The following is a 27469-nucleotide window of genomic DNA, read 5'->3' on the forward strand; positions in this document are numbered from 1 at the left end:
GAAGTTCACTGTGAGCAAATCACTTCATATAGTCAACACAAGGAGCCCAAAATCGTTCTGCACAAAATTCTTTTTGAAGCAAACATGAGGTCAGGGAGCAACTGGATCCTGAGATAATGCACTGAACAATTCTCTGCCTCTGAGCCCACATCCCAGCCTCCAAATGGTTGCTTCAGAGAGGAGATTTCATAATAAGACATGGTTCTGACCTGCTGGGCACCCTCTTGCCCTCATAAGTGGTCATTGCAGGACAGGAATTTTCCCACAGAATTTTCACTGGTATCATGCTTGTTACTTTTGTTACTCACCTTTCTCTAAGGTGGGTAAGACCCAGGCAAGTTACAAATCAGTACAACGAAAACAAAACCAGTAAAACACAAATGCAGCTATGTAGCCAATGCTCATAAAGCACTGCAATTTGAAATAGCTTTAAACTTGGTCTTCCTAAAGAGAAAAGTCCACACGATTTTATGCAAGGGAATAGAGAGATTGGACCAAACAAGGTCTCTGGGGAGGGAATTCCACAATTGTGACACCATGGCAGAAAAAGCCTGGCTTCCTGTGGTTTCCAAGCTGAAGTTTGAAGGTAGTAACACATGGAGCAGGGCTTCCAAGCTGTTTATAGGACAATAATCCTGACCATTATCAATTCTTCTTTCATCTGCAGGAAACTTCTTTGCCAGGGTTGTGGTTGGTGTCCTGACAGACGAAGAAGGGGAGGATTTGAAGCTCTCCAAAAATGAGCTCGTCCATGTGAAAGACATTGGGCATGACACCAAATGGGAAGGGACATCTCTGTTGAATGACCAGAGGGGCCTGGTCCCTGTCACAGCCATGGAACCATTGCCCCATCCTTTTTATCAGTAAGTAGAGCTGCTGTGGCAATCTATACACAGGGCCAAAATTGTGAGCCATTGTAGCCATAACCTGGGTTCACTCAGAGTAAAACGCTCAGAATGAAAACATTCTTATCTCTGAGGGTAAAATGGGCTGCTGTTAATATACCTGCCCTCTGTAAATACATCCTGAGATCAGTTTTATTGGCAATTATGTTATGAAAGGTTAGTGTGCACCATTCCCCACCCCCAAATGTGAAGCAAAGAGTACAGTCGTACCTTAGAAGTCGAAAGGAATCCGTTCTAGAAGTTCATTCGACTTCCAAAATGTTCGGAAACCAAAGTGCAGCTTCTGATTGGCGGCAGGAAGCTCCTGCAGCCAACCAGAAGCCATGGAATCCCCGTCGGACGTTTGGGTTCCAAAGAACGTTCCCAAACAGGAACACCACTTCTGGGTTTGCAGCGTTCAGGAGCCAAAACGTCTGAATACCTAGGTGTTTGGGATCCAAGGTACAACTCTACTCTGAAAGAAATAGAGTGTTTGTTCATAGCTCTTCATATCCACAGGTGGTTCCTGAAGAACTATCCAATGAGTTGTGGTATCTCCAAACAAATCAGCGGACCTGGCTCTTTGCAGATTGGTGAGGACAATCTTATTGGGGGTAAATTGTAGATAACTGACTTAAGACTGATCCATTGCGTGCTTCTCTCTTTATTTGAAGTGGGGGGGGGGATTGCAGGATTTTTAGAATGTCTTAGATTTGCACAGTACATAGTTTCCATTTTTTAATCATTTGTTTAAATTAGAAGTGGAAACATCAGCTAAATTAGCTTCATTTGCCCTCAGTGACATCAAATCTAATTGGCTAGAATAGTGTCATGACATCATTACATTTACTATGTGATGTACCTAATTGACTGAAACCACATTATGAAAAAGGAAGCACCTAATGGGTTGGGGTACTGCCAAAGCAACAGATGAGGGGACGGTGATGGCAAATTGACACAAAAAGTGTGAACATTCGCAATAGTAGTGATTATCCCCTACCTTCACCCCAAATGCTTTCACGCTGAAAGCTGAAATAGGCAAACATTTTACCCAAGCTTCCTTCTTCTTCTGTCTTCATTTTAAGGGGGACTGTTTTAAGAAGAATAAGCTGTGGTTTCAGGTGAAGTGACAGGACAAAACGCAAATGTTATGGGACACAAAGGGACCTTGTTTCCACATTCAACCCATAAGCATGCCCTTCTCTGCCACTGGTCACTGTTTGTAAGAGAGAATGGTTCAATTGTTCAGCCTGCTGAAGTGAGGGACATTTTTGTTTTATTTCTTAGGCCAAGGGAGGTGCACAACTACAGAAGATCACAGAGGGAGAGGATGGGACGAGCTGAGCTTCTGCAAAGGGGACACCATAGAGGTCACTGGCTTTCTCATTCCAGGCCTCCAGTGGTTTATAGGGAAATCCACAACCAGCGGTGCAGTAGGCTTTGTCCAAACCAGATGTGTGGATCCCGAGACTTGTGAGCCGATGTAAGTGTGATATACCCACAGAGGGGGGAAAACACACTTGTGGCCTGGGATAAAGACACAATTGGTGTTTATTGCATAAATGCAGAAATCAAGTTTGGGATCTTTTTCTTTGTAGGGTGAGGTGTGAGGGGGCTGTGGATAGGAGACAGAAAAAAATGTTGTTGCTCAAGATTCCATTTTTTACTTTTATTTTTGCTTAAGAAAACGTCTCAAGGCATGTAATCAAAATCATAACATAGAAATGATTTGTGAGGTCAATATGAGTTTGTTAAATGGAGATGTTTAAAGATATGCCTTGCCTCAGGCACAAAGCAACTCAAGCAGTACAATTCTATGGGTGATCACTACCTGGTGGGAAGTTAATCTCTGAACAATCAAGGGGCCTTGTTAACACATAGAGGAAGTACACAGATAAGAGTATCTGTTTACTTTTGCTTGACAGTTCACATTTTCAAATATTTTGGAGTTCTTGCATCCTGTTTCTCCACAAAGTGACTTGACCCTTGAAGAATCTGGTGTTCATTTTCTTTACTTTTGGAATTTATTTGTAATTATTTCTCCCCCCACCAAATGCTAAATGGTCCCCTGCAGTAATTGATTTAAGCTTCATGTGTTTGCTTACATCTGTGAGGACCAGATCTTTTTAAAAATGAGGCTGGAGATTTAAAATATATAATTTCAGGTGATGAAAAAATAGGCTTTTGAGACAAAAGCACCACAGCTTATGCCTCTTTCAGGTTTCTGTGAGGCATGTCATTTAAAAATGTTGGCACAACTTGTATCTTATCTCTTGCTCTGAATTTCAATTAACTGATAACATTCTTCAGTATGTAGAAATTGGCTTGATAGGGCAGCAGTGAGGGAAGAGCGGGGGGGGGGCAGATGCTCCAATCCAGTAGCTCTGGTGTTCACATGTGAGTTCTGAAGCTTACAGAATATTGCAAATGATGCCCTTTTCACTTTAACATTGGGGAAAGCTCTCTGTGTGCATTGCGCATGGTGCTTGTCCGGACACAGAAAAGAATGGGGGAGTTTCTGTTCATGTGGAGGTGCATCATAGAACTCCAGATCATAGCTGATGGGTTTATTGTAGGAACAACCTTGTTTCAGAGCAAGTAGATAATTATATTCAGATCAGTGGATGAATATTCAGAGAATACTTCGGTCACATTTAAGAACAGCTAGAAAACGAATGTGTACATGGCAGTCCTTCATCTATGCAGAAGTATGTCCTGTAGAGTTCCGTGTGGCTTACTCTGAGGTAAGTGAGTATAGGATTGCAGCTGTAGTTTAAGGAAATCCTGGGTTTTTAAAGAGGGTTTGCTAAGGCTTTCAAAAGTGGTTTATGGTTTGGTGAATATTGCACTAATGTATAGTAGTTGGTCTTGGTCCCAAAGATATTCTCAAGCAATCATCTGCTGTCAGGTGAATTTTTAATAGAAGAGAAGCACAAAGTAGAGAAAGATGGTAGCCTTTAATTGCAGAACTACTGTGTGTGCAACTTGCAAGCTTATGAAAATAAAGAGTCACCATTTGAAGGGACAGAGCAAATGCTGATTTACATCAGGTAAAACAGACAGCTTACCTGACATGGTGGAGAAGCTTAGTTGTTCATTAGCACTTCCTACAGTAGTCAATTCAATCAATTTCAGGTAGTTTATCTTCTGGTCAGAGGACTATAAAGTGTTAATACCTCTGGGACATCTACTTTCAGTGAAGGCTTAACTAGCACATGTGTGGCAGCATGAGGCTGGATTTCTAGTGGCAGGATTTGTCCAGGTGCTCTGATTAAGGTATTGTATCACTTCAAGTAATGGGTTTGAAAACTATGGTCCAAGCAAAAGTTGGAATTAAAACAAACAAACCTCTGAGCATGTTCTGAGCCTTGGAATTTGTTTTCCAGGATGAGAACTGAACTAAACATCATTCTCTTGCCCAGAAGTCCATTTCTGCTTAGCTTTCTTTGTTTCAGGAGCCTAATATAGGTAGAAAACAACAATCTGTTGTTGCTGCTGCAGCTGAACATTTGGGAACTAGAAACCTTTGCAGATCTAGTGCAAATTGCTTGAGAGAACTACCAGTAGATTCCAACCTACCTTCTACTCACCCTCAACCTAAAAGCTTGCAAAGCAGATGTCAGGTATGCTTCCTTAGGGAAGTCATTCCAAAGCTATGGTGACCCTACTGAAAAAAGCTGTCTCCTGACAGTTATTGCATATATCACATACAAATGTTATTCATGCAGGAGGTAAGTTAGAAGACAAATGAAGCGTATATCCTAACCAATTCAGGTACATTCGAGCTCTATATGTATGCATGTAGAGTTGTGTGTGAAATTGTCGTGGCCACAAGATGTCACTGTTAATCTTCCTCAAGACTTTCAGTTTGTGATGCTCTGGAAAGATTTTTTTCTTGGAGTGATACTTTCCTTCTACTGTAAGTGGATAATGAATGCCATAACTACATATCATGCTTCATAACAATGCAAAGGGAGTTACTCTCAGGTATAGGATTGCAGCCTATAACATTGCAACTTGAGTCTACAATCCCACACTCACCTTGGAACAATCTCCATTGAACTCATAAACCAAACTCAGACTTACCTCTGAATCACCATGTCTAGGATAATACTTTACATTTCCCTTCTTCATCAAAAATAAGTCTGCTGATGGAATAATGTTTCATTAGTTATCTTAATCAATACAATAATTAACCAATTTAAAATAAATACTATTTGTCATAGTTTAGGTGCTGTTCTGCTGGCAGTAATAGCATTTAACATTTTAGTTTTTTAAAAAATCTGTTTTGGAAAATCATTGTATTTCCCCCCCCCCAAAAAAATTTTTTTTTAATTCATTTTATAACACAACTAAACAACACAAACAGAAAAAACCCCAATACAAACAAATTCTTGTCTTATCCTTATTTTTTCTAAACATTGTTAGGTGGGCTTCCCCAAGTCCCCCTATATGATTTTCATTTTACTTCATCTTTAGCAGTTTACATATATCATAATTTTTAACCATTTTTTTAATCACGCTTACTTTTACCATAAAAATCTTCACATTTTATCACTTGCAAATAATACTATTTTAAAATACACTATCTTCTACTTCTAACCCTACAGCCTATATCTACTTCCAAAGCTAATCTAAGATTTAAATATTAACATATTTTTTCAGATATTCTTTAAACTTCTTCCAATCTTCTTCCACCGTCTCTTCTCTCTGGTCCCGGAGTCTCCCAGTCAGTTCGGCAAATTCCATATAGTGCATCATCTTCATCTGCCATTCTTCGATAGTTGGTAAATCTTGTTTCTTCCAATTCTTTGCTAGTAATATTCTCGCAGCTGTTGTGGCATACAGAAAAAAAGTAACATCCTTTTTGGGGATTTCACGCCCCACTATACCAAGTAAAAAGGCTTCTGGTTTCTTAATAAATGTGTTTTTCACATTTTTTCAGTTCATTATAGTTCAGTTCATTATATGAACTTTTTTCAGTTCATTATAAATCCTTTCCCAGAAGTCTTTTACCTTGGGGCATGTCCACCACATGTGGTAAAAGGTTCCTTCTTTTTCCTTACGTTTCCAGCATTTATTATCATGAGTATGATACATTTTTGCTAACTTCACTGGTGTTAAGTACCACCTGTACATTTTCATCAAATTTTCTCTTAATACATTACATGCTGTAAATTTAATTCCTTTTTTCCACAATTTCTCCCAATCCACCACCATAATATTGTGCTCCACATATCCCTAGCCCATTCAATCATTACAGATTTCACTTGTTCATCTTTCGTATGCCATTCCAGCAATAAATTATACATCTTGGATAGGCTTTTCATTTTTGTATCTAATAATTCCATTTCCAGTTTGGATTTTTCTGTTTGAAAACCAATTTTCTTATCCATTTTAAACACTTCATTTATTGGGATGTACTGGAACCAATCATCTAATTTATCTTTTAACTGGTCATAAGATTTTAATCTAAATTGGTCCCCTACTTCCATCAAAATATCATTATACTTCAACCACTTGGCTTTCATATTCAACCTTTATATGTGTTAGCTTCCAATGGTGCTATCCACCTGAGTGTTTTCCTTTCTAACAAATCCTTATATCTTATCCAAACATTGTACAAAGATTTTCTAATTATATGATTTTTAAATCCTTTGTGAGCCTTTATCTTATCATACCATAAATATGCATGCCATCCAAATACATTATCAAAACCTTCCAAATCTAAAACGTCTGTATCTTCCAGAAAAAAACCATTCTTTCAACCAGTAAAAGGCTGCTGCTTCAAAGTAAATCCTTAAATCTGGCAGGGAGAAACCCCCTGTCTCTTTCACATCTGTTAATAACTTGAACTTAATTCTGGGTTCCCCCCCCCCTGCCAGATAAATTTAGACAATACCTTTTGCCATTCCTTAAAACAATTCAACTTGTCAATAATAGGAAGTGGGAAATCATTGTAAGCATACCATGGTGGGTTCCTGTCAGGGATGAACTTGCTTGCAGTGCTGAGTGAGAATTTGAACCCTAGTTTCCCCAAGTCCTAATTTAGCCATTCTGTACATAATATAGAACATTTTCATTCACTGTTTGCCTCACAACTTGTTTCCAGCAGGTTGGTGGAAAAAACCCAGTTATCTTGCTAGAGATTCCCCCCCCCCCCCGATATTCAGATCTGCTCTCTTAACTTTGGGTAAAGTAGATTTTCCTTGGAACGCAATGCCTTCACCACATCTAAAACTTTGATACTCAGCTTCAGCTTTACTGCAAGGAATACCAGTAGTTAAGGAGTGGAAATATTACACATTCCTTGGAAATGATACCAGTTTTTGTCTCTTAGCAGAGGCAAAGAAAGAGATTATGATGGGATGTAGCGCTGACTTGCTGTTACCCATGTTTTATCCCCAACGCAGGCAAAAGAATCCAGTATTTTTTAGTGAAGAAGAAGTCGCTTCCATTCTGCAGGTTCCATCCAATGGCAATGAGACGCATTACAGTAATCTTCTGGGTGAATGGGCACAAACAGACATCACTTCTGTGTACAGGCTTGGTGAGTATCCACTCCTCCCTAATACAGCCCTTTGTCTAATAGCAAAGTGCTGTACTACCTGTCATTCCCGACTTTGCCATTTCCCTCCAACTGTTCACTCCATTCATGTTTTGAATCACCACCATCAATTACTGTTGAATATTAGTGAGCCATCATATTCTTAAATAGCTGGTCAAACGATATAAATGAAAGAGATAGTACTACTTTTATCAAAATTTAAAACCAGATTTTGTCAGCATTTTCCTTTTGGAAAATTAACTTTTCTAATTCAGAATGGACAACTAGCTCTCCTTTCACCTACGGGGTCATAGTGCTTCTGAGTGCCTCCTACGCCTGTCTTCTCCCCTTCAAGCACATCTCCCAAGTTCAAGCTAAATGTGTTGTGAGACGAAGACAGTGAAAGCCTTTGGTTTTAGTGCAGTATTTGAGGTGCAGCCTTCTTGCTTCCCATGATCTCATTCTGGATATTTTCCACCCTTTTTCTGGGTCCCACAGATGGCTTTGAACCTGTGGCAATGTACCCAAGAATGCCATCAGGTGAGTATGGATGGAGGGGAAAGTGGGTGCTGTTTTTCCTGAAATGTATCTTCGTGAGGGGAAGCATTTCCTTGTGGCTTATCTCTCTCTTTCAGATGCAGTTGTTCAGGGACTTAAGGATGGCTGGATGTTTGAGAGCTGGGGGAAGCAGGCTAGCAATAGCTTGTCCACTCCTAGTGGTTCTGAAAAGTCCAGTCCTATTGGGGACTCTTCACCTTCTACCCTGGAACACTTACTTCTGCCAGAACCAGATGACCTTGATGACCCCAAGTTCTTTATTGACCTGAACGCTGGGCACATGGAGGACTCTGATGTTTTTGACCCTATATTGACTTTTCTCAACCAAGATGGCTATGTGCCTCATTTCCAAAGTCTCTATGACCTCTCTTTTTCCTTCCTCAGTTCCACCTTCTATGGCTTCTCCAGTGAGGAAGAGCTAGTCCTATACCTAGAGACATCCAGGAACTGGGCCAAGAGAGGTCACCTTGCTTGGGCTCACATCCGGATATGCTTTCTCTTGGGCCGCCTCTGCACCAAGAAGGCCAAGTTCTCTCAGGCTCGAGTGTATTTTGAGGAAGCCATGAGCGCTATTGACAGAGGTTTTGATGACCTGCCCCTGCTTGCCTCGCTGCACACAAACCTTGCTGCCATTTACCTGAAGCAGAAGATGAAGCAGAAGTTCTTGTCCATGCTTGGGAAAGGGGTAGCCCTTCTGGCCTGCCTGCCTGGACACTGCTTCTGTTCTGAGAATGAGCTTGAGGTCATGATGTACATTCTGAGAGAAGCCATTGCCATGGGCAATGTTGCTTTAGAAGCTCGGGCCTGCCTTCTTGTGGTCAGGCTCTTCTTGCAGCTGGGCAAGTATGACGAGGTCCTGCCTTTCTCCGAACGCTTGCAGTTCCTGTGCTCCAGTGTCTCTAGCCAGGACTCCAGTGTACCCTCTTTGGACCTGATGCCTCTCCTGACCTACCTCTATGAGAAGAAGTGCTTGCCGCATGTTGCCTTGGCATCTGCTAGGCTTTCCCCTCCCAGCCCTGTGAAAGGGGCACCAACACCCATTTGGAGAGCTGGATTCATCCTTTCAAATGCTTCTAAGCTCCTAGTGATCCAAGACAGGAGAAGCAGAAGCAGCGTCCCTGCTTTGGCTTGCCTCTACCTGAGCTGTGCCTTGGCCTTCTCCCACGAAAACGGAGCTGTGCCCACAGAGAGAGCCCTTTGTGCAGTGTTATCCAAAATGTACCTCAAGCATGGCATGTTACAAGGAGCCGTTCATTATTCGAACAGGGCTGTTTCCCTTGGCAAAGTGATGGGCGAGGAGGAAGCTTTTGAGTCCTCCCTTTCTTTGGGGTGGGTGTACGCTTTGAGCAGCCAGCCAGAAAAAGCATCAGAGATCATGTTGCGCCTCCTGCGTTCTCTGCGACAGACAGACAGCATCACACAAGACGGGGTTGTCCACAACCTTCTGGCCATCGCCCTTAAAGGAGAAGGGAAGGTGCAGAAGTCAGCAGAGAACTACCTGAGGGCCTTAAACAAAGCCCAGGAGACTGGCAACAGGCGGAACCAAGCCATTGCCTTATCCAACTTTGGGTGCCTGGCTGTCTCTTGCCAGGCAAGCCACCTAGCGGAATGCTACTTTCTCCAGGCTGTTAGGTTGTATTTTGAACTGCAGGGTGGAGATGATGCACAGCTGGAGCTGGTGCAGATTCTGCTGTGGTTGGCCCAGTGCCAGGTGGAGATGCATAAGACAGATGAGAGCAAACTGTTTCATGAACTCGCCTTGGCCGTTGCCTTGAACACAAGCAACATTATGAGTGAGTAGCTAGCCTATTGGGACGTGGGTTGAGGGGGGAAGTGGAGGGTGCTATTTGCTTTTCCCTTGACCTTATTTTTGTTGGGATGTTTAGGGAGGCAGGAGAGGATATATTATTTAATAATATTCTTCTTAACTTGCGCTAGCAAGTTCCATATGCTAGCAGAGTTCCAAACATCCCCCCTTTTTAAATTACACAGCGGTTAGCTTGTTGCTGGCTCATCTGAGCCTCACTACTTAAGATTCCTGGTTTGCCTTTTTATATCCCTCCTAAAAGAATAGACACGACCATCTGATTAAACTTAACATAAAACTAGTTTACTTACAATCATCCAGTTCACAATAAGATCCCTGAAGGCAGACTTAATTTACAAAAGAACATATAACTATGTGAACTATCCCATAAGGGAAATAGGCTCAAGTGACTGCGACTCAGCAGTCACATCTCCTAACTCTTAGGAAACCAAAATGGAGAACAAGAAGAGGAGAACATGGAGGCCGTGTGCTCCTCTGTCCAAGAACAGGCCACACCCACATTAAGTCACATGCAAAGGAAGTCTGTCCCAGCTCAGGAGGAACTGGCAAGTTTTCTCCTGAGTGATACAAAGCATTCCCCAGCATGTGCATTGTAGGAATGTTGTATTCGACTGCAATACGTTTTTACACCCCACAATTTTAAATGTCTTGCGACCCAGGTCAACTTCAGGTCACGGAGTCCATCTGCCATTTCTATCGCAAAGTGCAGCCCAACACTGGCACCTGCATCATCTACCATGAGCACCAACTCTTCCTAGCTCAGCAGCTCCAGGACAAAGAAATGGAAGGGCAGCTTCTGCAGGTCCTCAGCCAGCTCTACCAGAGTCTGCAGACAACCAGGTGAGTCGGCACCATGTACAACATTTAAGATGGAAAAAATGAGGCATTTCTAACCATGTTTTTTATTTCAGTGATTTTGTTGTCAGACAACTTCAATTATTTTCACTTTTATCATTTTTAGTGCAAACTCATTAAATTTTAAATATGAAATTTCAAATGCCACTGTTGACTACGGACCACATGGCATGAACTACACCAGCCACAAAACACGGCACAGTGGGTCTTAAAGCAAACCATACATTTGTTTCAAAAAGTATCCATATCCATTGAGAAACATAGTTTTTAATGTTTTTATATTGCCCGGGGGGGGGGTGTACACTGCTTTGAACATTTTGAAAAATAGTATGAAATACCCCAGGAAAATATTTTTGGCATTTAGTGCAGGTGGTAAATTAGGTGGTAAATTAGCCCCAGGGCATACTGAGAATAAATATTGTTCACTTAATTTTAAATACAGCTATCTATCGTGTACTTGCAAGTTACCACTGCTTGTTTGCAGTATTGGCTATGTTATGATTGCTTAGGAATCTGAATGCTACCCTTCCTATGAAAGGTCAGAATGAGCTCAGAGGGAAGGAATATACGAAGAGGAGGTTTGTACTGTAAGCCTCCTTGCTCAAGATTACAGGTTACCCTGGAGGAAAAGGGATGCACAATGGAAAGAACTGTGTAGGAATGCCTGCCCCGCAACTCCTTATCTGCCACTTCTCTGACTACATGCCACCCTCCATTTCAGATAGACAGAGAGACACTGGTGTCTACAGTACAGAAAGAAAACACTGGTGTCTACAGTACAGACACACTGATAAAAGAAAAAAGAAATTGTACCCACATACTGTTACAGAGGGGCCCCCTCCATGAGGAGGAGACTGTATCCACTTCCGGCTTCTGGCTTTTCTAGTGAAAGAGATAAATAGTTGTTTATATAAGACATGCTGCCGCTCTCTGCTTCAGTAAGGGAGGGAGAACAATGTGACCCTGTGTTGACACTGCCTTTCTGTAGGGGGAATACTGGCATTGTGACCTCATGCTGATGCTGCTCACCTGAAGACTGACAGGCCATTGTGACATCATTCCAATACTGCCTGTCTGAAAAGGAGAGAAACACTTCACATATGACCAACAGCTTTCATGAAAAGATGTCTTTTGCATCCTAGAGCAGACAGGATGTTCTTAAATCTCACCCATCTCCTGCCGCCACCTTATTCATCCATCATCTCAAACGCAAATTTCACTGTTCCTCAGCCATGTGGCACTGTCCCACCAGAGGGTTTTTTAAAAAAAAGATTTGGGGTGACTGCTTCTGGCTGTCTGTGATAGCATCTTTCTGTGCCAGAGCTGGGGAATCTGTGGCCTTCCAGATGCTGTTGAACGCCAGCTCTCATCATCACCAGCCAGCATGACCAGCAGTCAGGCATGATGGGAGTTGTAGTCCAGCAAGATCTGGAGGATTACAGGTTCCCAGAAGAATGGTAGCAAATAATTTATCTGATGAACAGGAGTCACTGAAAAGTCAGTAGCCACATATGCGACAACAGCTGCATGAATGTTACTAGCCGAAGGATAGAAGGAAGAAAAAATCCTGGCTAGCGAAGAATGGGCAAGCCAAACTGCTGGACTACACTGAAATGGCAAAACGAAGGGGGAGACTCAGGAGTCAAGAGGATAAGAACTTTGAAAAAGAATGGGAACAATTTATAATTTATTTAGGAGACCGTTGTAAGCAAATTAAAACTTAAGCTGGACTCCAAGACTCACTTGCAATGTAACGATGGATGATTAGAAAAAATGAAATTTGGAGAATGGACTTATATGCAGTTATGAACATTGTAATAAGGAACCATGTAGGGGATGGGGAGGCAGTCGAGATTCAGATAATCTCAAGAGATGATTATATAAATTGCTGGATTGTAAACTTGTATTGGTAAAAGCAAATAAAAAATATTTTCCAAAAAAAAGAAAGAAAAGAGAAATCTGTAGCCACTGAGATGAAAAGACATCAGTTGCAGTTATTTTTCCTTAAAAAAACACTAAAATCACAACTACAAACAGTTATCTCTTGGATGGCCTACTCTTTGCCATGTTTGCTGTGTGATATTGATCCCATTACTAATGTGCAAACATCTCATGTGCAATCCATTTACCACGATTGGAGGGAACAGATTTCATAGGTGATGTAAACACACTTTTAATATGTTGCCAGTTATGAACCTCAGACTCATTCTTGCCCATAGAGAGGCTACTCTCTGTTGCACAGTGTGAACTGGACTTCATTTTGTAGGGAATAGGAGAGGCATAGATCCATGGCAGGACACTCCTTGATAACAGAACTACAGTGGAAGCCACTGTTTTCCTTACACCAAATGCAGTAGAGGTCTTAGAACAGTAAGTGATTATGAAATGCCTGACCCATTCCACCTGCTTTATAAGAGCTTCTCTGTTAAGTTTAGCACTAAATGAAAGGGGACCATCATTCAGCTTGTGTCGGACTTAGGAAACAATGATGCAAGGAAAGCTCTGCAGGGCTGGTCAGAAAGGATTGGTTTGTTTTGACTTGATGCACAAGCTCCCACATTTTCTTTGCCATAATGGAGCCTCCATCAACCCCACAGATATGTGAAACGGGCCCTGGATTATACCAAACAGAGTCTGAGAATCTTCATTGACCTGGAGGAAACGGTCAAAACAGCGCAGGCCTGGCTGCAGGCTGGAAGGCTTTACTATCAAATGCAAGAGGATGAACTTGTGGAAATGTATTTGCAGGTAAAGTAAAAATAAGAGGCCTGGTTGTGTCTAACTAACGGCTCTGTGATGTAAGATTGCCAAGCTGAGGTTCCAAACACTAATAAATAGCAAACTGCTATCTGCTGGAAAATCATTATCTTTTGATTTAATGTACAATGTCTGGCGCATGGTGATTGCTGAGTCAGTGTCTAAGAGAAGTAGTGTCAGCAGTGGCAATAAATTTCCTACCAGTTGATGGACACTGAATAGATCTTGGCTGAGGGAGAGGCACAAGTCTTGTATATTGTACTGACATGCAGGTTTATATGCTCAGAGCTTCACTTGGGTATGAAATGTGCAATGATTCACGGCACACTGATAAAAGGTTTATTTGTGCCCAAACTCTCAAATTCCATTACTGAAGAGCTCATGAAGTGAACCCCCGTGATTATTTAAAATTGAAGAAATGTTATTGAAGCATATGGATTTATTTGCAACATTTGGATGTTCCCCCCCCCCCCGGGGAGACTGGCAATGAATGCTAGAGGGGAAGAGGGAGTTAAATAGAAGAGTGTTGTAGCAATAGATGCCACAGTACAGAAGGAAGGTGGAGAAAGAGGGGGAGCTATGGAGTGAGGCAGGTGGACATTGGCCCCTTGATCAATGGAAGTCTGCAATAATTTTGGAACTTTTAGTATATGTGATAATCACTTTTTCCTTCGTAATCATGAGTGCACTACAGTTTTGGAGAAGAAGACTTTATGTTTGCAATAGAAATTCAGACTCTTCCGACTCTGTCCATTCCAGTACTACCCCACTGATTTGTAGGAATATTGAATTGGTTTGCTCCTGGATGTAAGTAGCAAATGGCATTCATATAGAGTGGTACCTCGGTTTTCGAATGTAATCTGTTCTGGAAGACCGTTTGAGTTCTGAAACATTCAAAAACCGAAAACTCAGTACGGAAAACTCAATACGGGAGCCGCGTGACATGTTCGACTTCTGAAAAGTGTTCGAAAACCGAAGCATTTACAGGGGTTTATGGTGTTTGAAAACTGAAACGTTCATCAACGGAGATGTTCAAAAAGCAAGGTACCACTGTAGTTACTATACTGTGAGCAAACACGAACATTGCATATATGCTGCAATGACGAAGGGCTGGGCATAACATTCAGTCATAACTTTTAGCCATACCTTACATTCTTCTTGTATGATGATACTGCCATTACTCTTACCGTGACCTGATCCCTTTCCCAGGCAGCCATACAGACGTCACTGAAATCTGAAGAGCTGCATTTGGCCATGGAACTATATGAAGAGGCTGGTGATGTCTTTTTCAATGGGATCCGGAACAGACAAAAGGCAGTGGACTATTACAGGGTATCAACTACACAAGCAAAAATGGCACTTATGTCTGTATCTGTGGAGATCTCCTTATCACGACTGCACTTGAGTATTACTGACATGGATTGAGATAGCCTATGCTGAGGTAGAGGGAGGAAGTTTAAGGAGACATGCTTTTCCACACACCTCGTGACTGTTCATAGGTTTATTGAACTATAGTGCTTCTATACTGTTTGCAGACTCTTTATGAGCAAGAATATATTCCACTTGAGAAAGAATGTAGTTGTGAAGTCATATGAGAATGCCTCAGAGTTGCTGTTCTCTGGCTGTTTTCATTAGGACTTGAAGTGAGGCTCTGTGGGCTTGGTTTGTCTCATGGCTTTACTAAACATTATCATTCTGTCTTGCTGTTTTCACTGGATGCTTATTTTAAAGCAGGAGATTGTGTTTCAGCTGGGGAACATAGGCAGAAATATTCTGCTGCACCAATGTAGCATGTAGCATGGCTAGATACAAAGGAGTGAACTCCCTTGATTAAAGGCTATTTTTCACAGCATTTTTGAAAGCCTGGAATGCATAAAAGACTGATTATTCCAACTGTAGCCTTGATTGAATTAGTTTTTTATCCTGAGAATTTTTATTTGATTTTAAGAAAAGTTTGCACATTGCATCATTCTTGTAGTAGCAGAAGGTTGAATTGAACAGAGCTGACATGTAGCTTAAAGGCAAGCCCTTATTGCAGTTTTCCCTGACCCTGGTGCCCTCCAGATGTTTGGGACTGTAATTCCCATCAGCTCCAGCTGCAGAAGGCTGCCTTACAGTTTCTAGACAAAAGCCAATGGAACAAATGATACAAGGGATAGGGCAGAATACATGACTGTGTTTATGCTAATTATCATATGAGAAGAAGATGTCAAGACCTGGGATTTGCTGGGTTTATTTTGACTCATTAGAAAATGGGAATTTGAAGGAGAAACGGTCACAGAGAGACATGGCACTCCAATTTCCTCCACAATTTCCTCTAGAAGACCTTGTAATAATAACAAATATGGTTAATAATTTTAAAATGTATTCCAAGTTCTCCTCCTTTGAGGATGTGGAAGTGGCTGATATTGGGTGGGTAGAGATGAATGGGAGGGGTGACTTGGAGGAGTAATGTCTTGTTTGCTATATGATAAATTAACAATACGCTGTTGGTAAACACAAGGGGAAATGCTAGATGTACTTAATGGTGGAAAAAGACCGGTATAATGGCATATCCCTTTTGTTTGGAGTGTCCTTCTCTCCAAAGGGCTAATATGCAGCTTGAATGGTGGTGTGACATGGTATGAAGTTGTGAAGTGACATGAAAACATTGTGTCATTTTTCCCCCCAGGGAGGAGCTGTCCCTTTGGCTAGGAAGCTGAAGGTGCTGCAAACTGAGTTGAGAGTGTTCAACAAGCTGACAGAGCTGCAGCTCGGACTCCAGAATTATGAGAAGGCTTTAGAATTTGCTACCTTGGCAACCAGGCTCAGTGTGGATGTAGGTAGGAAAGGACTACAGTAATGTCTAAGCCATCTTGTGGAAGGCACCCAGGGAGAGGTGCAATGGACCAGGAATTAGAGAGACTGCTTGTTCCTGGAAAAGCCACTATTATATTACACATTTTAATAGCAACTCACTCTGCAGTGAAGAGCAGGCTAAAAATATTTTAAATAGCTACATTGCAAAACCAAGATAGTAAAAGGTAGAAAAAGAGCGCAGAATGTCACCAAATGCCTAAGTAAGAGATGTCTTCTGCTGTTGCTCTTGGAGATAGATACCTGTTTGGAAGCAAAGGAGATGGGTCTGCCTTGATTTTAAGAACTGAAGAAAGAAAAGAAGGAGTTTTATCATTCATTGCTAGGGACCCTGTCACTGAGGAAGAGTCCCCAAATATGCTCATCTTTCCCTAAATGAATTCTTCCCATGTCTCAACCAGAAATTATCCAACCAAGACAATGCGCATGGTCTCCGTGAGAACAGAGAGCTGGAGCAGATGGGCTTTGATCCAGCAGGACTGTTATATTCTTATGTTATGTTAACATTATTGGCTTTATATTAGTGTGGCTGCAGCCAGTTGTCTAGAAAATCCTAACTGAAATAAACTGATACTTGTTCCAGTCCACCATTTTATGCCAATTATCCATAAACTCAACCAGCTTTTTAATGTGGGTTAGCTACCATTGGCCACAATGCAGTGTGTATTCATTCTAAGGAAGAGTGTGTAGATCTCCTTAAATCTGTCAATGTATAAATCTGTTTTGCTCCTCCTATCTTTTGATTTTCAGTAGAAATTTTCTGCAATTACTTTTAGAAAAAGTGCATCCAGTTTCAGATTTATAGTCTGTTCTGTAGTTATATTAAAGTGCCAGAATTGCCGTTCAGTCCATCCCTTCTTTGCTGTGAATTTCCCCCCTCTTTCCATAGAAGTAATGGACACTTCTAATCTTGTGTAATTAAAAACTGCATTTAAAAAAATGCATAATGAATAAATAAAATCATACAACAGAGACAATAATGACATGTATATTTATTTTGTTTTAATTGATGGGAAACCTACCTGTCAAGAGTTTGACATGAATTTATGCTATCAAATTGACAGTGACACAGATTTTTTTTTTTAGGACATAGGGATTGGAATATGCATTGAAAAGCCAGGGAAAATGGCATCATGCAGTAGCAGCAGCAGTGCAACCAAAACAAATTAAGTCATTGTTTTTCTGTTGTTTGGGGGGGGGGGAATAGAAATTCAGAAAGAAGGGAATTGAGAAGCATTCTCAATTCATACAGCACTCAGAGCCACCAAACATGTACTCATTTGTATTTTAGTAGGATGTATCATTAATCTTATTTAATTTTAATTCTAATTTAAGGAGATCACCTGCAAGAAGTGGTTGCCTTTCACCGCCTGGCGACAGTGTACTATTGTCTGCAAATGTATGAAATGGCTGAGGACTGCTACCTGAGGACACTCTCTCTGCGCTCACCATTGTTGCAAGGCACTCAGGAAGCTATGTATTATTCCAAGGTTTACTGTCGCCTGGGAGATTTGACCCTGCACAAACTAAAGGTGAGTGACAGCAGTCTGTGACACATCCTGTGATGAATCTCACTAAACATGTGGCAAGGCCACATGCTACGTTTCGTCTGACCTTGCGCTTAAATTAAGTCTTTCACTATCCCATTAAAAATCTAAGAGCCTGCAGTCATCAGTTGCCATGAATTGTTCCAGAAAATGCCACCCATTTGTGGTGATGTACGTGCTCTGTTGTCCTGGCTTCTGCCTTGCTGCAGTTCCAGAACCTGTTCAGTCTTCCCTGGACCTCCAAATCCTCTGACTTCAGTTTGACACACAGGTCTTGAACCTTAATTTTGCTTTTCAATAGCCCTGCTACTTCCCTTCGACACTAATTTTTCTCTCTGGCAGTCTAGACCATCCCACCTCATTCTCTGTGGCTAGGTATGAAACAGAGTTGTTGTTGTTATTGTTGTTAAAATTTGTATATCACTCTTCTGAAGATCGCAGGCTGATTCACAACATAAAAACAAAATATGAGAACACAAAATTCATAATGAAACAAAAGCAAACCAATAATCTCCCTCCCACAAACACATTTTAAAAGCCATAGAATGTTAATCAGCTAAACACCTGGTTGAAGTGAAACATTTTTGGCTGGCACCTAAAGATATGTAATGAAGGCACCAGGCGAGCCTCCTTGGGGAGAGCATCCCACAAATGGGGAGCCACTGCAGAAAATACCCATTCTTACGTTGCCACCCTCTGGACCTTTTGTGGAGGAGGCACATGTATAAGGGCCTCAGATGATGATCACAGGGTCTGGGTCAGTCCATATGGGGAGAGGCAGTCCTTGACGTAGTGCAATTGTGAGCTGTTTAAGGCTTTATAGGTGAAAACCAGCACTTTGAATTGGGCCCAGAAGCTAATTGGCAGCCAGTGTAGTCGGGCCAGAATCGGTAAAACATACTCGAACTGTCTTGTCCCGCTGAGCAACCTGGCTGCTGAATTCTGCACCAGCTGAAGTTTCTGAACTTATTAGAAGCTGTGCCATGACTGGGAGAGTTCCTCTCAAAAAATGCTGCTTGAGGCACAAATGTACAGTGGTGCCTCGCAAGAAGAAATTAATTCGTTCCGCAAGTCTTTTCGTCTTGCGAGTTTTTCGTCTTGCAAAGCACGGTTTCCCATAGGAATGCATTGAAAATCAATCAATGCGTTCCTATGGAAACCGCCTTCAGACCTGGTCCGGGGACAGTCTGTCCCCCGACCTCTTCTGAAGGCCGGCGGGGGGCGAAAGTCTTTGCTTTCCCCCCCCCCCCCGCCTGCCTTCCCGGGACAGCAGAGACTTCTCCGCTGTCCCGGGGCGATTTTAAAATGCTGGCGGGCAGCAGCACTGCTTAAAATGCTGGCGGGCGGCAGCAGGAATTCTCCACTGTCCCGGGGCGATTTAAAAGCCCCCGGGAAGGCAGGCGGGGGGCAAAAGTCTTTGCTCCCCCCGCCTGCCTTCAAAAGCCTTCAAAAGCCATCTGGGATAGCGGGAAGCGCTTCCCTGCTATCCCGGACTGCTTTTAAAATGCTGGCGGTGGGGAGCAAAGCCTTTCGGCCCCCGCCGGCCTTCCTGGACCTCTTCTGAAGGCCGGAGGGGGGAAGGCTTTGCTCCCCACCGCCAGCATTTAAAAGAGGTCCCCGGAGATTACCCTATGGGCTTTCTTCTTGCGAAGCAAGCCCATAGGGAAATTCGTTTTGCGAAGCGCCTCCAAAGCCCATAGGGAAATCTCCGGGGACCTCTTTTAAAATGCTGGCGGTGGGGAGCAAAGCCTTTCGGCCCCCGCCGGCCTTCCTGGACCTCTTCTGAAGGCCGGAGGGGGGGAAGGCTTTGCTCCCCACCGCCAGCGAAGCAAGCCCATAGGGAAATTTGTTTTGCGAAGCGCCTCCAAAACGGAAAACCCTTTCGTCTAGAGGGTTTTTTCGTCTTGTGAGGCGTTCGTCTTGCGGGGCACCACTGTAATCATATTTTCAAGGTTCCCTCTGGATTTAAAAGATCGTTGGGAGAGGTCCTTCCCTTCTATCACACCAATATCAGAGGCATGTTTTGCAAGGGCCCAAGACAGGGCCTGTACGTAGGCTCTGGAGCTCATTTCTGAGGGAGGCCCAATTAGCCTTCTCTATTAACTTTCTTCCACCAGATGAAGCCATTGCCCCGACAGAGTGATTTGTGTTTCTCCTGCTGGTGTTTCTTTGGGATGCTTGTTTTAATTTTCAGTGTTGCTTTTTCTCTGCTCTTGCTTTTATTTAGGGTTTTTAATTACAGTTTTATTTACTGCATTGCTGTGCTTTTATACTGAATTAAATATTCAATATATTATTGTTAGATGGCTATTGGCACCTAGGGAGGATGGTGGAGGGTAAATAATAAATGATACAATAAATAGATGTGTGGAGGCAGAAAGTCAGTATTCCCCTGGTGACTGACTAACTGTGCAACTTGCTTAAAGAGATCTGGGGAGCATCCATTATGCTTTGGTCCCTGCATTGATACCCACAGTCAATCAAACTGGTTTCTCACCCCTCTAATTTTCCGCTCCCCTTTATCCTCAGGATGAACAAGATGCAGCTAACTACTTCCTCTTGGCCTTGGCTGCTGCCACTGAGCTTGATGACCAGGCTTGGGAATGCAAGATTCAGTCCAAGCTGGCACAAATATATCATGCTTCCCAGTCTGATAAGAGTCCAAGGGGGTGGACCACGTATCGGGCCCGGTGGCTGAGCGAAGGAAGACGTGATGTATGACAAATCACCTTGCGGGACTCAAGAGCTCTCAGACCTCTGGACCAGAAGAAACGAAGCTCATTTTTCTCACCTCACTGCCAAAGAGCTCTCAAGTGCCTCCTTGACTTTGAAGCGAAGGGGAGAAACACGTTCCGGCTCTTCACTCTCCCTGTGTTTTGAAATTACTGATGAGAAAACCTTAATCTGTCAGGGGATGGATGCACTTTCTAATAGACCGACGCAAAGTGGATAAAAGCCAGGTCCCTCGTGTTTTTTATAGCCTAATATTTATCAGCAACACATACAAAGGGAAGACTTCCATCGAGACCTCATTTAATTAGATACACACTGTGAAGGTGTTGCTTAAAGTGCAAATTGAAAGCACAAGGTAGGATATAAACAAGAATTAGCTTGTGGAAACATAAGTTGGCCAGGCTTTGAAGTAGCTGGAGATGATCTCTGAACAGATACAACATGAGGATGTTCAACTTGTACCCATTCAACTTCAGTGCCAAAATGCAGAGTGCACTTTCACATTCACTGCAAACCTTGAATGAGCCCTGAAAGACAGAAAGTTCACTTACAGGAACTTTTTGGGTTTTTTTTTTTAAAGGATTGTGTTTGTGTGTTTTAAGTTGTCGACAATCTACGCTTATGTTTATTTCTGTTTTTCAGCTTTATCTTTATCCTCAAGCAGTTTCTCTGTGCCAGTGTAAACTGCATCGGGACCACAAAGATATTCATAGCAAAAGACATAATGGCAGCTAGCACCTTTAAAGAGAGCATGTGCATGTGATGGGTAAAGGAGAAGACGATCAAAAGAGGGTTCAGGACACATTCTTCAGCCAAGCAACAAGCTGCCTTTGCAACTGAATTGAACCATAAGTGATGCCCCTAGCTTGCCATTCCATAGGAACCTGGGACGTGACCCACTATTGAGTCAGACCACTGGTCCATCTATCTCAGTGTTATTGATACTGTCTACAGCTCTCCAGGGTTCCCAGGCCAGATTGTTTCCCAGCCACCCCTAGAGATACCAGATGTTGAACCTGGAACCTTCTGCATGCAAAACATGTTCTCTGCTACCTATATCCTCTCTCTTCCTCCCAGTTCATTTCTTCCTACTCCAGCATGACGTCTGTGATGGAGGCACTAAGCTGCAGATTGTTTTGCCAGTTTTTCCCAGCCAGAAAACAAGGAAGGAGGTGGAGGTGGCACTGTAAGAGAGAAGAGGGTAGTGAGAGGAGCAAGATGGGTGGGCTTTGGCCAGCATTCAGTTCATTGATTTGCTTGCCTTCTCAGTTCTTTTTTGAAGCTGGACTTGGTGTGCCGTGAATTCTTTCTGAACATTAAGTGTATCTTCTGCTTAAAGTTCTCAGTAGATCCTGAATTCTACAAATCACCTCAGGCCTGGGCTTGAATCTGGCTTTTTCTATCTGAAGCCTCAGCACTCTCCACATATTGCCACCACTACCTCGCTTTCCCAGGCCCACTCAAATGCTCTTGCCTGGTTGAAATCCTTGAACTGCAATAATCTCTCTTGCTTGCCAAGATGGAGAGATGAAGTTGGGTGTGTGAGGAAACCTCTGACCTCCATACAGTCCAGACCTACAAAAGCCACATCCATTTCCCTGCATCCTTTTGGGATTTGCTCCACCTGCCACTGGCAAGTGGCCCCCAGAAGGTTGCCCATGAGGGAATATGGCCCTTAGTAGAAAAAATGTCGCACCCCACCCCCTGTAGAGGGTCAGAGCCTGAGGATGGTTAGTCTTAGAGAGGGACAAGGGCATGCGCACTGAGCAGTAACTCCTCCAACAGGGGAATATATTTCTCTGCCTTCTGAGTGAAATAGGGGCTCTGGCTACAGGATTTAATGAAGCCAAACCATGGCAGCCTTGGCCTCAGAGTCAGGCCCTCAGTTATTTCCTGGGAGAACTTAAGAAGAGCCTGCTGGATCAGGTCAATGGCCCATCTAGTCCAGCATCCTGTTCTCACAGTGGCCAGCCAGATGCCTGTGGAAAGCCTGAAAGCAGGATCTGACACAGGAGCATACACGTCTCCTGTGGTTTCCAGCAACTGGTATTCAGAAGCATTCAGAGATTCTTTCCTGGCAACAGGGAAAGTGTGTCCTTTATTGTGCGTGTAGTTGCCAAGTCTCTACTGGACCTGGATCTGAGAGTAGCTGTACCCTGTGTATCCAGAGATACGGAGTGTAGCATGAATTCCACAGGGAGGGAACGTTTCCATAGCTACACCCAGTAGGCCTCTGCTTCTTTACTGCTGCAATGCTTGCTCTGTTGCTTCGCTGCGCTTTTCCCCGCTGGGTGCTCCCAGCCCCTTCCATTGAGGCTGAGATGATATACCCCATGTAGGAATGGCCCGTTTATTTTTGGCAGGGCATGGAGCATTACCCTGGGCCAGCTTCAAGTGTTTGCAAGCTGTTCTTCACAGTCATCTGAGCTCAAACGAGCTTTTAAGTCTACTTGGAGATGCCACATGTTTACAGCAGTCCTGCAGCCACATCAGAAATGCACAAAGTTCTGTGCATTCCAAGCTCTAAATCAGAAGTCCCAGGGCCTCTGTGCCTACAAATGTCAGGCTGTGGCAAGAGGCTGAATTCAGATGCCCTATTGTTTGATGCAGTGCAGCTAGTATTAACATCACATTACGATTCTTTTCCTGTATAAAGCCACTTTTGAGAGGGTGGGGAAGAGAATGGTCTTTTCCATGGGATGTTGTGTTTGCACAGAGTGTCTCTGAACTCTTTCTCATGTTACGAAAAGCACGGATGAAAGTGAAGAGGTTCTTCCTCTGATAATAATAGAAGCAGGGATCATTTCCATGGAACTGGATGTTGGGAGGTTCAGAACAGATGAAAGGAAGTACTTCCTCACATGTTGCAGCGTTATGGAATTCATTGCTATGAGATGCACCGGCCACCAATGCAGATGGTTTTAAAAGGGGTTAGGCAAATTTGGGGATGGTAAGGCTCAGTGACTACTAGTCGCGTGGCTGTGTTCTCTGTCCTCACAATACCAGCTGCTGGGACGTGCAAGTAGCGAGCGTGCTACTGAACTCAGGTCCAACTTGCCGGCTTCCCATAAGCATCTTGTTGGCTACTGTGAGATGCTGCCCCAGATGGCCCTTGGGTCGGATGCAGCCACACTCTTCTTAAGTTCTTACAAAGCAAAAAATTCAGCTTCCCACCCCCTGGACCCATTTCAAAGGAGCTTGCATTTCTGCTGCACCGGGGGATGCTGAGGGAGCCCCCACATTTGGAACAGACAAGCCTCCCTATGGGGTAGATGCTATTCTCACAAGCCCCATGTATAAAATAACATTGAATGAATGCAACATTGTGTGTGATAGTTCATCTCTGCTGGTAAATTCCTGAGGTGCTACCATGCCTGCCTGCTTTCTGCCTGAACGTTTGAGTCTCTGCTATGAAGCATGAGGGATATCAGGCCTCGCTGTCTTTATGACAGCCCCTAATTGCCTATAGCAGTAACTCTGAACTGTGCCAGTCATTGCAAACAGCTGATGTAGCCATCCAGGACATGCCTCAGAACAAATGTCACTGTGTCTAAATGTGAGGGGCAATACATAGTTATAGAGCAACGTGCTTTGCATGTAGAAGGCTCCAAGTTCTGTCCCTTGACGTCTTCCATTAAGCAGACATTGGGTCCTAATACCTTGGAAAGCTACTGTCTGTTATCATTCTGGATTAGGTGGAGTAATGGGCTGCCTTGTTTTAAGGCAGCTTCATATGTTCATACATGTTTCTGGGTGTTGTAGCGCTGGGCGTTTGCCAGCTTACAATGTACAGTTTTGCTTTTTCTTTGTGCTATATCCCATCTCACTGCTAGAGAGCAATAAGCAATAAAAATTATTTCCTGGTAATGATTATTTTTCAGTTGTTACTAAAAGCAAGAATCATTTTTTAAATCAAAAAGGGCACCTTAACCATCAGAACCTTTAAGATGCAGCTGTGTATATTTGAATGGACACATTTAGGAGCAACTCTCTCTCAGAGGTGGTGTTTCTGCATACTTTCTAAACCCTAAACAGATAACAGTTTCCTTCTCCCACTCCTCATCTGTGGAACAAATCAGTTAAGATGGCAAAGAACTGGGCTTCATTGCTTAAGGGAGAACCTTTAGAAATAATCCTGATAGGTTCAGCTTTTGTTAGATAGCATTTCTCATTATTATAGAGAAACATTAAAATTATGAAATAACATAGTGTGCTCCAAGAAGCCAGAAATTAACCTCCTGCTATAAAAATAATCTGGTAATACTTACTATTCTTTGAAAAACACGCTCCTGGTTTAAAATTTTGCATCTGAATTAGTTTCTCTCGAACACACACACAGAGCGAGGGAGTTAGTACTCTCACAGTGCACAGTCTGCCTGCTCCCACCCTTTCTGCAGTCTTCTGAAAGTGTACAATTGTTTAACACCCTGTTCATCTTTTAGAGAATTGTGTAAAACAAAACATCTATGTGTAAATCATACAGAATGTCTGAATAGGTGACAGGACCTTAATTTGGTTCCCCACGCTTTCCTTAATAGCTTTTATTTTCATGTAGGCTCACACTTTCAAACTCCTGATTTACAGTTTCTGAACCTTTGGAACTGGCAGTTTCACTAGAATTCTGCTTCCCTAATTGTTGACATTGCCAGTACCTGAAACTTGTGACAAGAGCCATCCAATCAAGTGCCTAGATCTCGCTGCATTTCATAACATCTCTCAAATGTGAATTTCAAACATGTAACTCCATTCTAGAATCCTCTTGAAGCATTTCCTTTAAGCTTTCCCAGGAGACCTTTCTCACTTCCCTTGGTAGTTCTAACGGGCACAAAGGAAAAGGAGTTGGGGAAAAAATACTTTATATATATTCAGCATTGCTAACCAATGCACTCTCTGGGTAGGAAACATGAGACACTTTCTTAAGCATGTTTACTCAGAAGCAAGTCCCTTGGAATTAGATGAAACTTGCTTTCTAGCAGGACTGCTTAGGACTGCAGCCCTCCGCGATGTTTAAATACACTCTGGGCGACTGGAGACTGGCACACCTCCAGTAAAGTAAGTGGATGCACACACCAGCTGAGAATGTGGCCCAAGAATCTTAACCTCGTTTGGCCCCTTTAATTTGCAGCAAAGAATTCTGCGCAGCCTGGGAAAAATCAATAACTGCACGAATCTCCACTTGGGAATATCTCACGTGGCATGAGTCTGCTTCCCTTTACAGATCTGGGCTGTCTTCCTAGTGTGATCTGAGATTTTACCTCCCAGGGGTGGGGATCATAATGTTCAGCAGCTACTGCAGTTGCTTGAAAACAGAATGAATCCTAGATTGGACAGTCACTAAGAAATTGTGGAATATACGCTTGCTGTTCTATGACTTCTCCACAGACTTTGGTGAGCATGTGGCTGGTGACTTGGTTTCTCCAGCTGTCAGTGGCATGCCATCTCCCCTGCCCGCAGTTTCCCAGTAGAAAATAAAATTAAAATGCTGTCTTGCATGGAAGAAGAAGCAATCATTACACTATTGCAGTGTTCAGCATGATTATTGTAGTTATAATCACTTGCAATGAGAAATGTCTTGATGAAATTGCTGATAATAGCAAGAAGCTGGTGCACAATGGAGGACTGGAAAATTGGACAGGCTGATTTGATGGACTGAAGGAAAATAAATGCAAAGCTTTGTATGTGAGGTCCAGAAAGCACTTTCATCGTCTGCTGGGGGTTCATCAGCTGGAAATGATAAATTATCATTATCATTTGTGTAATTGTTATTTATACCCTGCTTTTCTGTTCTTTATACTCAGAACAGCTTACAAAGAATACCACTGTGCAATAAAAACAAACAATTAAAACTACACCCCTGCAAATACTAAACTAGCATTCAGATAAGCTATCAATTAAAAGTAGAGCAATCAAAAGCCGCAGTTCATAAAACACTAAAAGTTACAGGAAGAAAGCAATGCTGTTGTGTTGATAGGTAACCACAGGGACCACAAATCCATCAATGTGATAAAAGCAAGCAGTGAAAATGAATGTAATTTTACTAAGTATTAGGAGCTTCCAGTACTTTTTATCCACAGCTTGTTTAAATGCTCCAGTTTCTTTAGCAATAAAAAAAGAAACCACAAACAATTTAAAACTTTTTTCTTTTCAAATGCAGAAAACTAAATCTCTCTTCACGGTACAAATGTAAATGGAAGAGAAGAAACTGATAATAAATGGCATTCTTATTAGCTGTTTGATTGCTGTGAATTCGCATAATACAATCTATTTCCTGGTAGGTAGGAAAAGTAACAGGGTGTGTGTGTTTGTCAGGAGACATGAAAAAAGAAAGTGGGAAGGCAGGAGAGGAATTTTTTGTGTCACCTGGGCAAGCAGCCCGGTGAGATATTATGTCATAGCAGCTGTTGCTGTGGGGGATGGAATACAGTTATCATCAAAGCAATCCTGAAAGGCATCCCATATGTCATTACATTTTTATTCAGTGTTCATTTGTATAAATTTCAAAGGCTCCAGGAATATCAGTTCTAGGAGCTTTGCTTTCTGGGTCATCAATGCTGTGTAGAAAGAGTCAGATTTCCAAGCCTGTGAAATCAGCAACTCAAGCTGTGCATAGAATCCAAGCCATGTGCCCCTTATTCTGGAGAAGCCACAGAACCAGAATATGATCAGTGTCAACTGAATGCCTACAAATGTGCCAGTAGGGGCTATTGCGAGGTTAAAGCTGTGCTTGATGTCTTTCTCAAAACCCATACATTTCTTTGTGGCTCAGATACTTATGTTAGATTAGGATCTACTTCCCCAAAAGGATAGACATCAGAGTAAATTCATTTGATCAATTGGGAAAAGGACTGGCAAATTTATTATTTGTAGAGCTAAAGTGTTTTATCCCACACTTCAGTCGAAAAAG

The 27469-nt window shown here is 42.6% G+C and overlaps 1 protein-coding gene across 6 annotated transcripts in view; it reads left to right on the forward strand.

Annotated features, from left to right (window-relative positions):
- The window catches only part of SH3TC2 (SH3 domain and tetratricopeptide repeats 2), a 45390-nt gene extending 20945 nt beyond the window's left edge, over positions 1–24445 (forward strand). For 4 of the 6 annotated variants that reach the window (XM_081900029.1, XM_081900030.1, XM_081900026.1 and 1 more), the window contains 12 exons: positions 668–863; positions 1404–1477; positions 2172–2367; positions 7298–7433; positions 7920–7971; positions 8067–9782; positions 10477–10657; positions 13270–13420; positions 14639–14761; positions 16101–16251; positions 17621–17817; positions 20362–24445. In XM_081900029.1, the coding sequence (XP_081756155.1) occupies positions 668–863; positions 1404–1477; positions 2172–2367; positions 7298–7433; positions 7920–7971; positions 8067–9782; positions 10477–10657; positions 13270–13420; positions 14639–14761; positions 16101–16251; positions 17621–17817; positions 20362–20553 (3365 nt within the window). In that variant the 3' untranslated portion in view covers positions 20554–24445. Of the gene's footprint in view, positions 1–667; positions 864–1403; positions 1478–2171; positions 2368–7297; positions 7435–7919; positions 7972–8066; positions 9783–10476; positions 10658–13269; positions 13421–14638; positions 14762–16100; positions 16252–17620; positions 17818–20361 lie in introns of all 6 variants that reach the window. The other 2 variants (XM_081900031.1, XM_081900028.1) reach the window with 1 other exon arrangement.
- The last annotated feature ends 3024 nt before the right edge of the window (positions 24446–27469 follow it).

This window comes from Podarcis melisellensis (assembly GCF_964234715.1).
Source record: "Podarcis melisellensis genome assembly, chromosome: 2".
Taxonomy (NCBI): Eukaryota; Metazoa; Chordata; class Lepidosauria; order Squamata; family Lacertidae; genus Podarcis; species Podarcis melisellensis.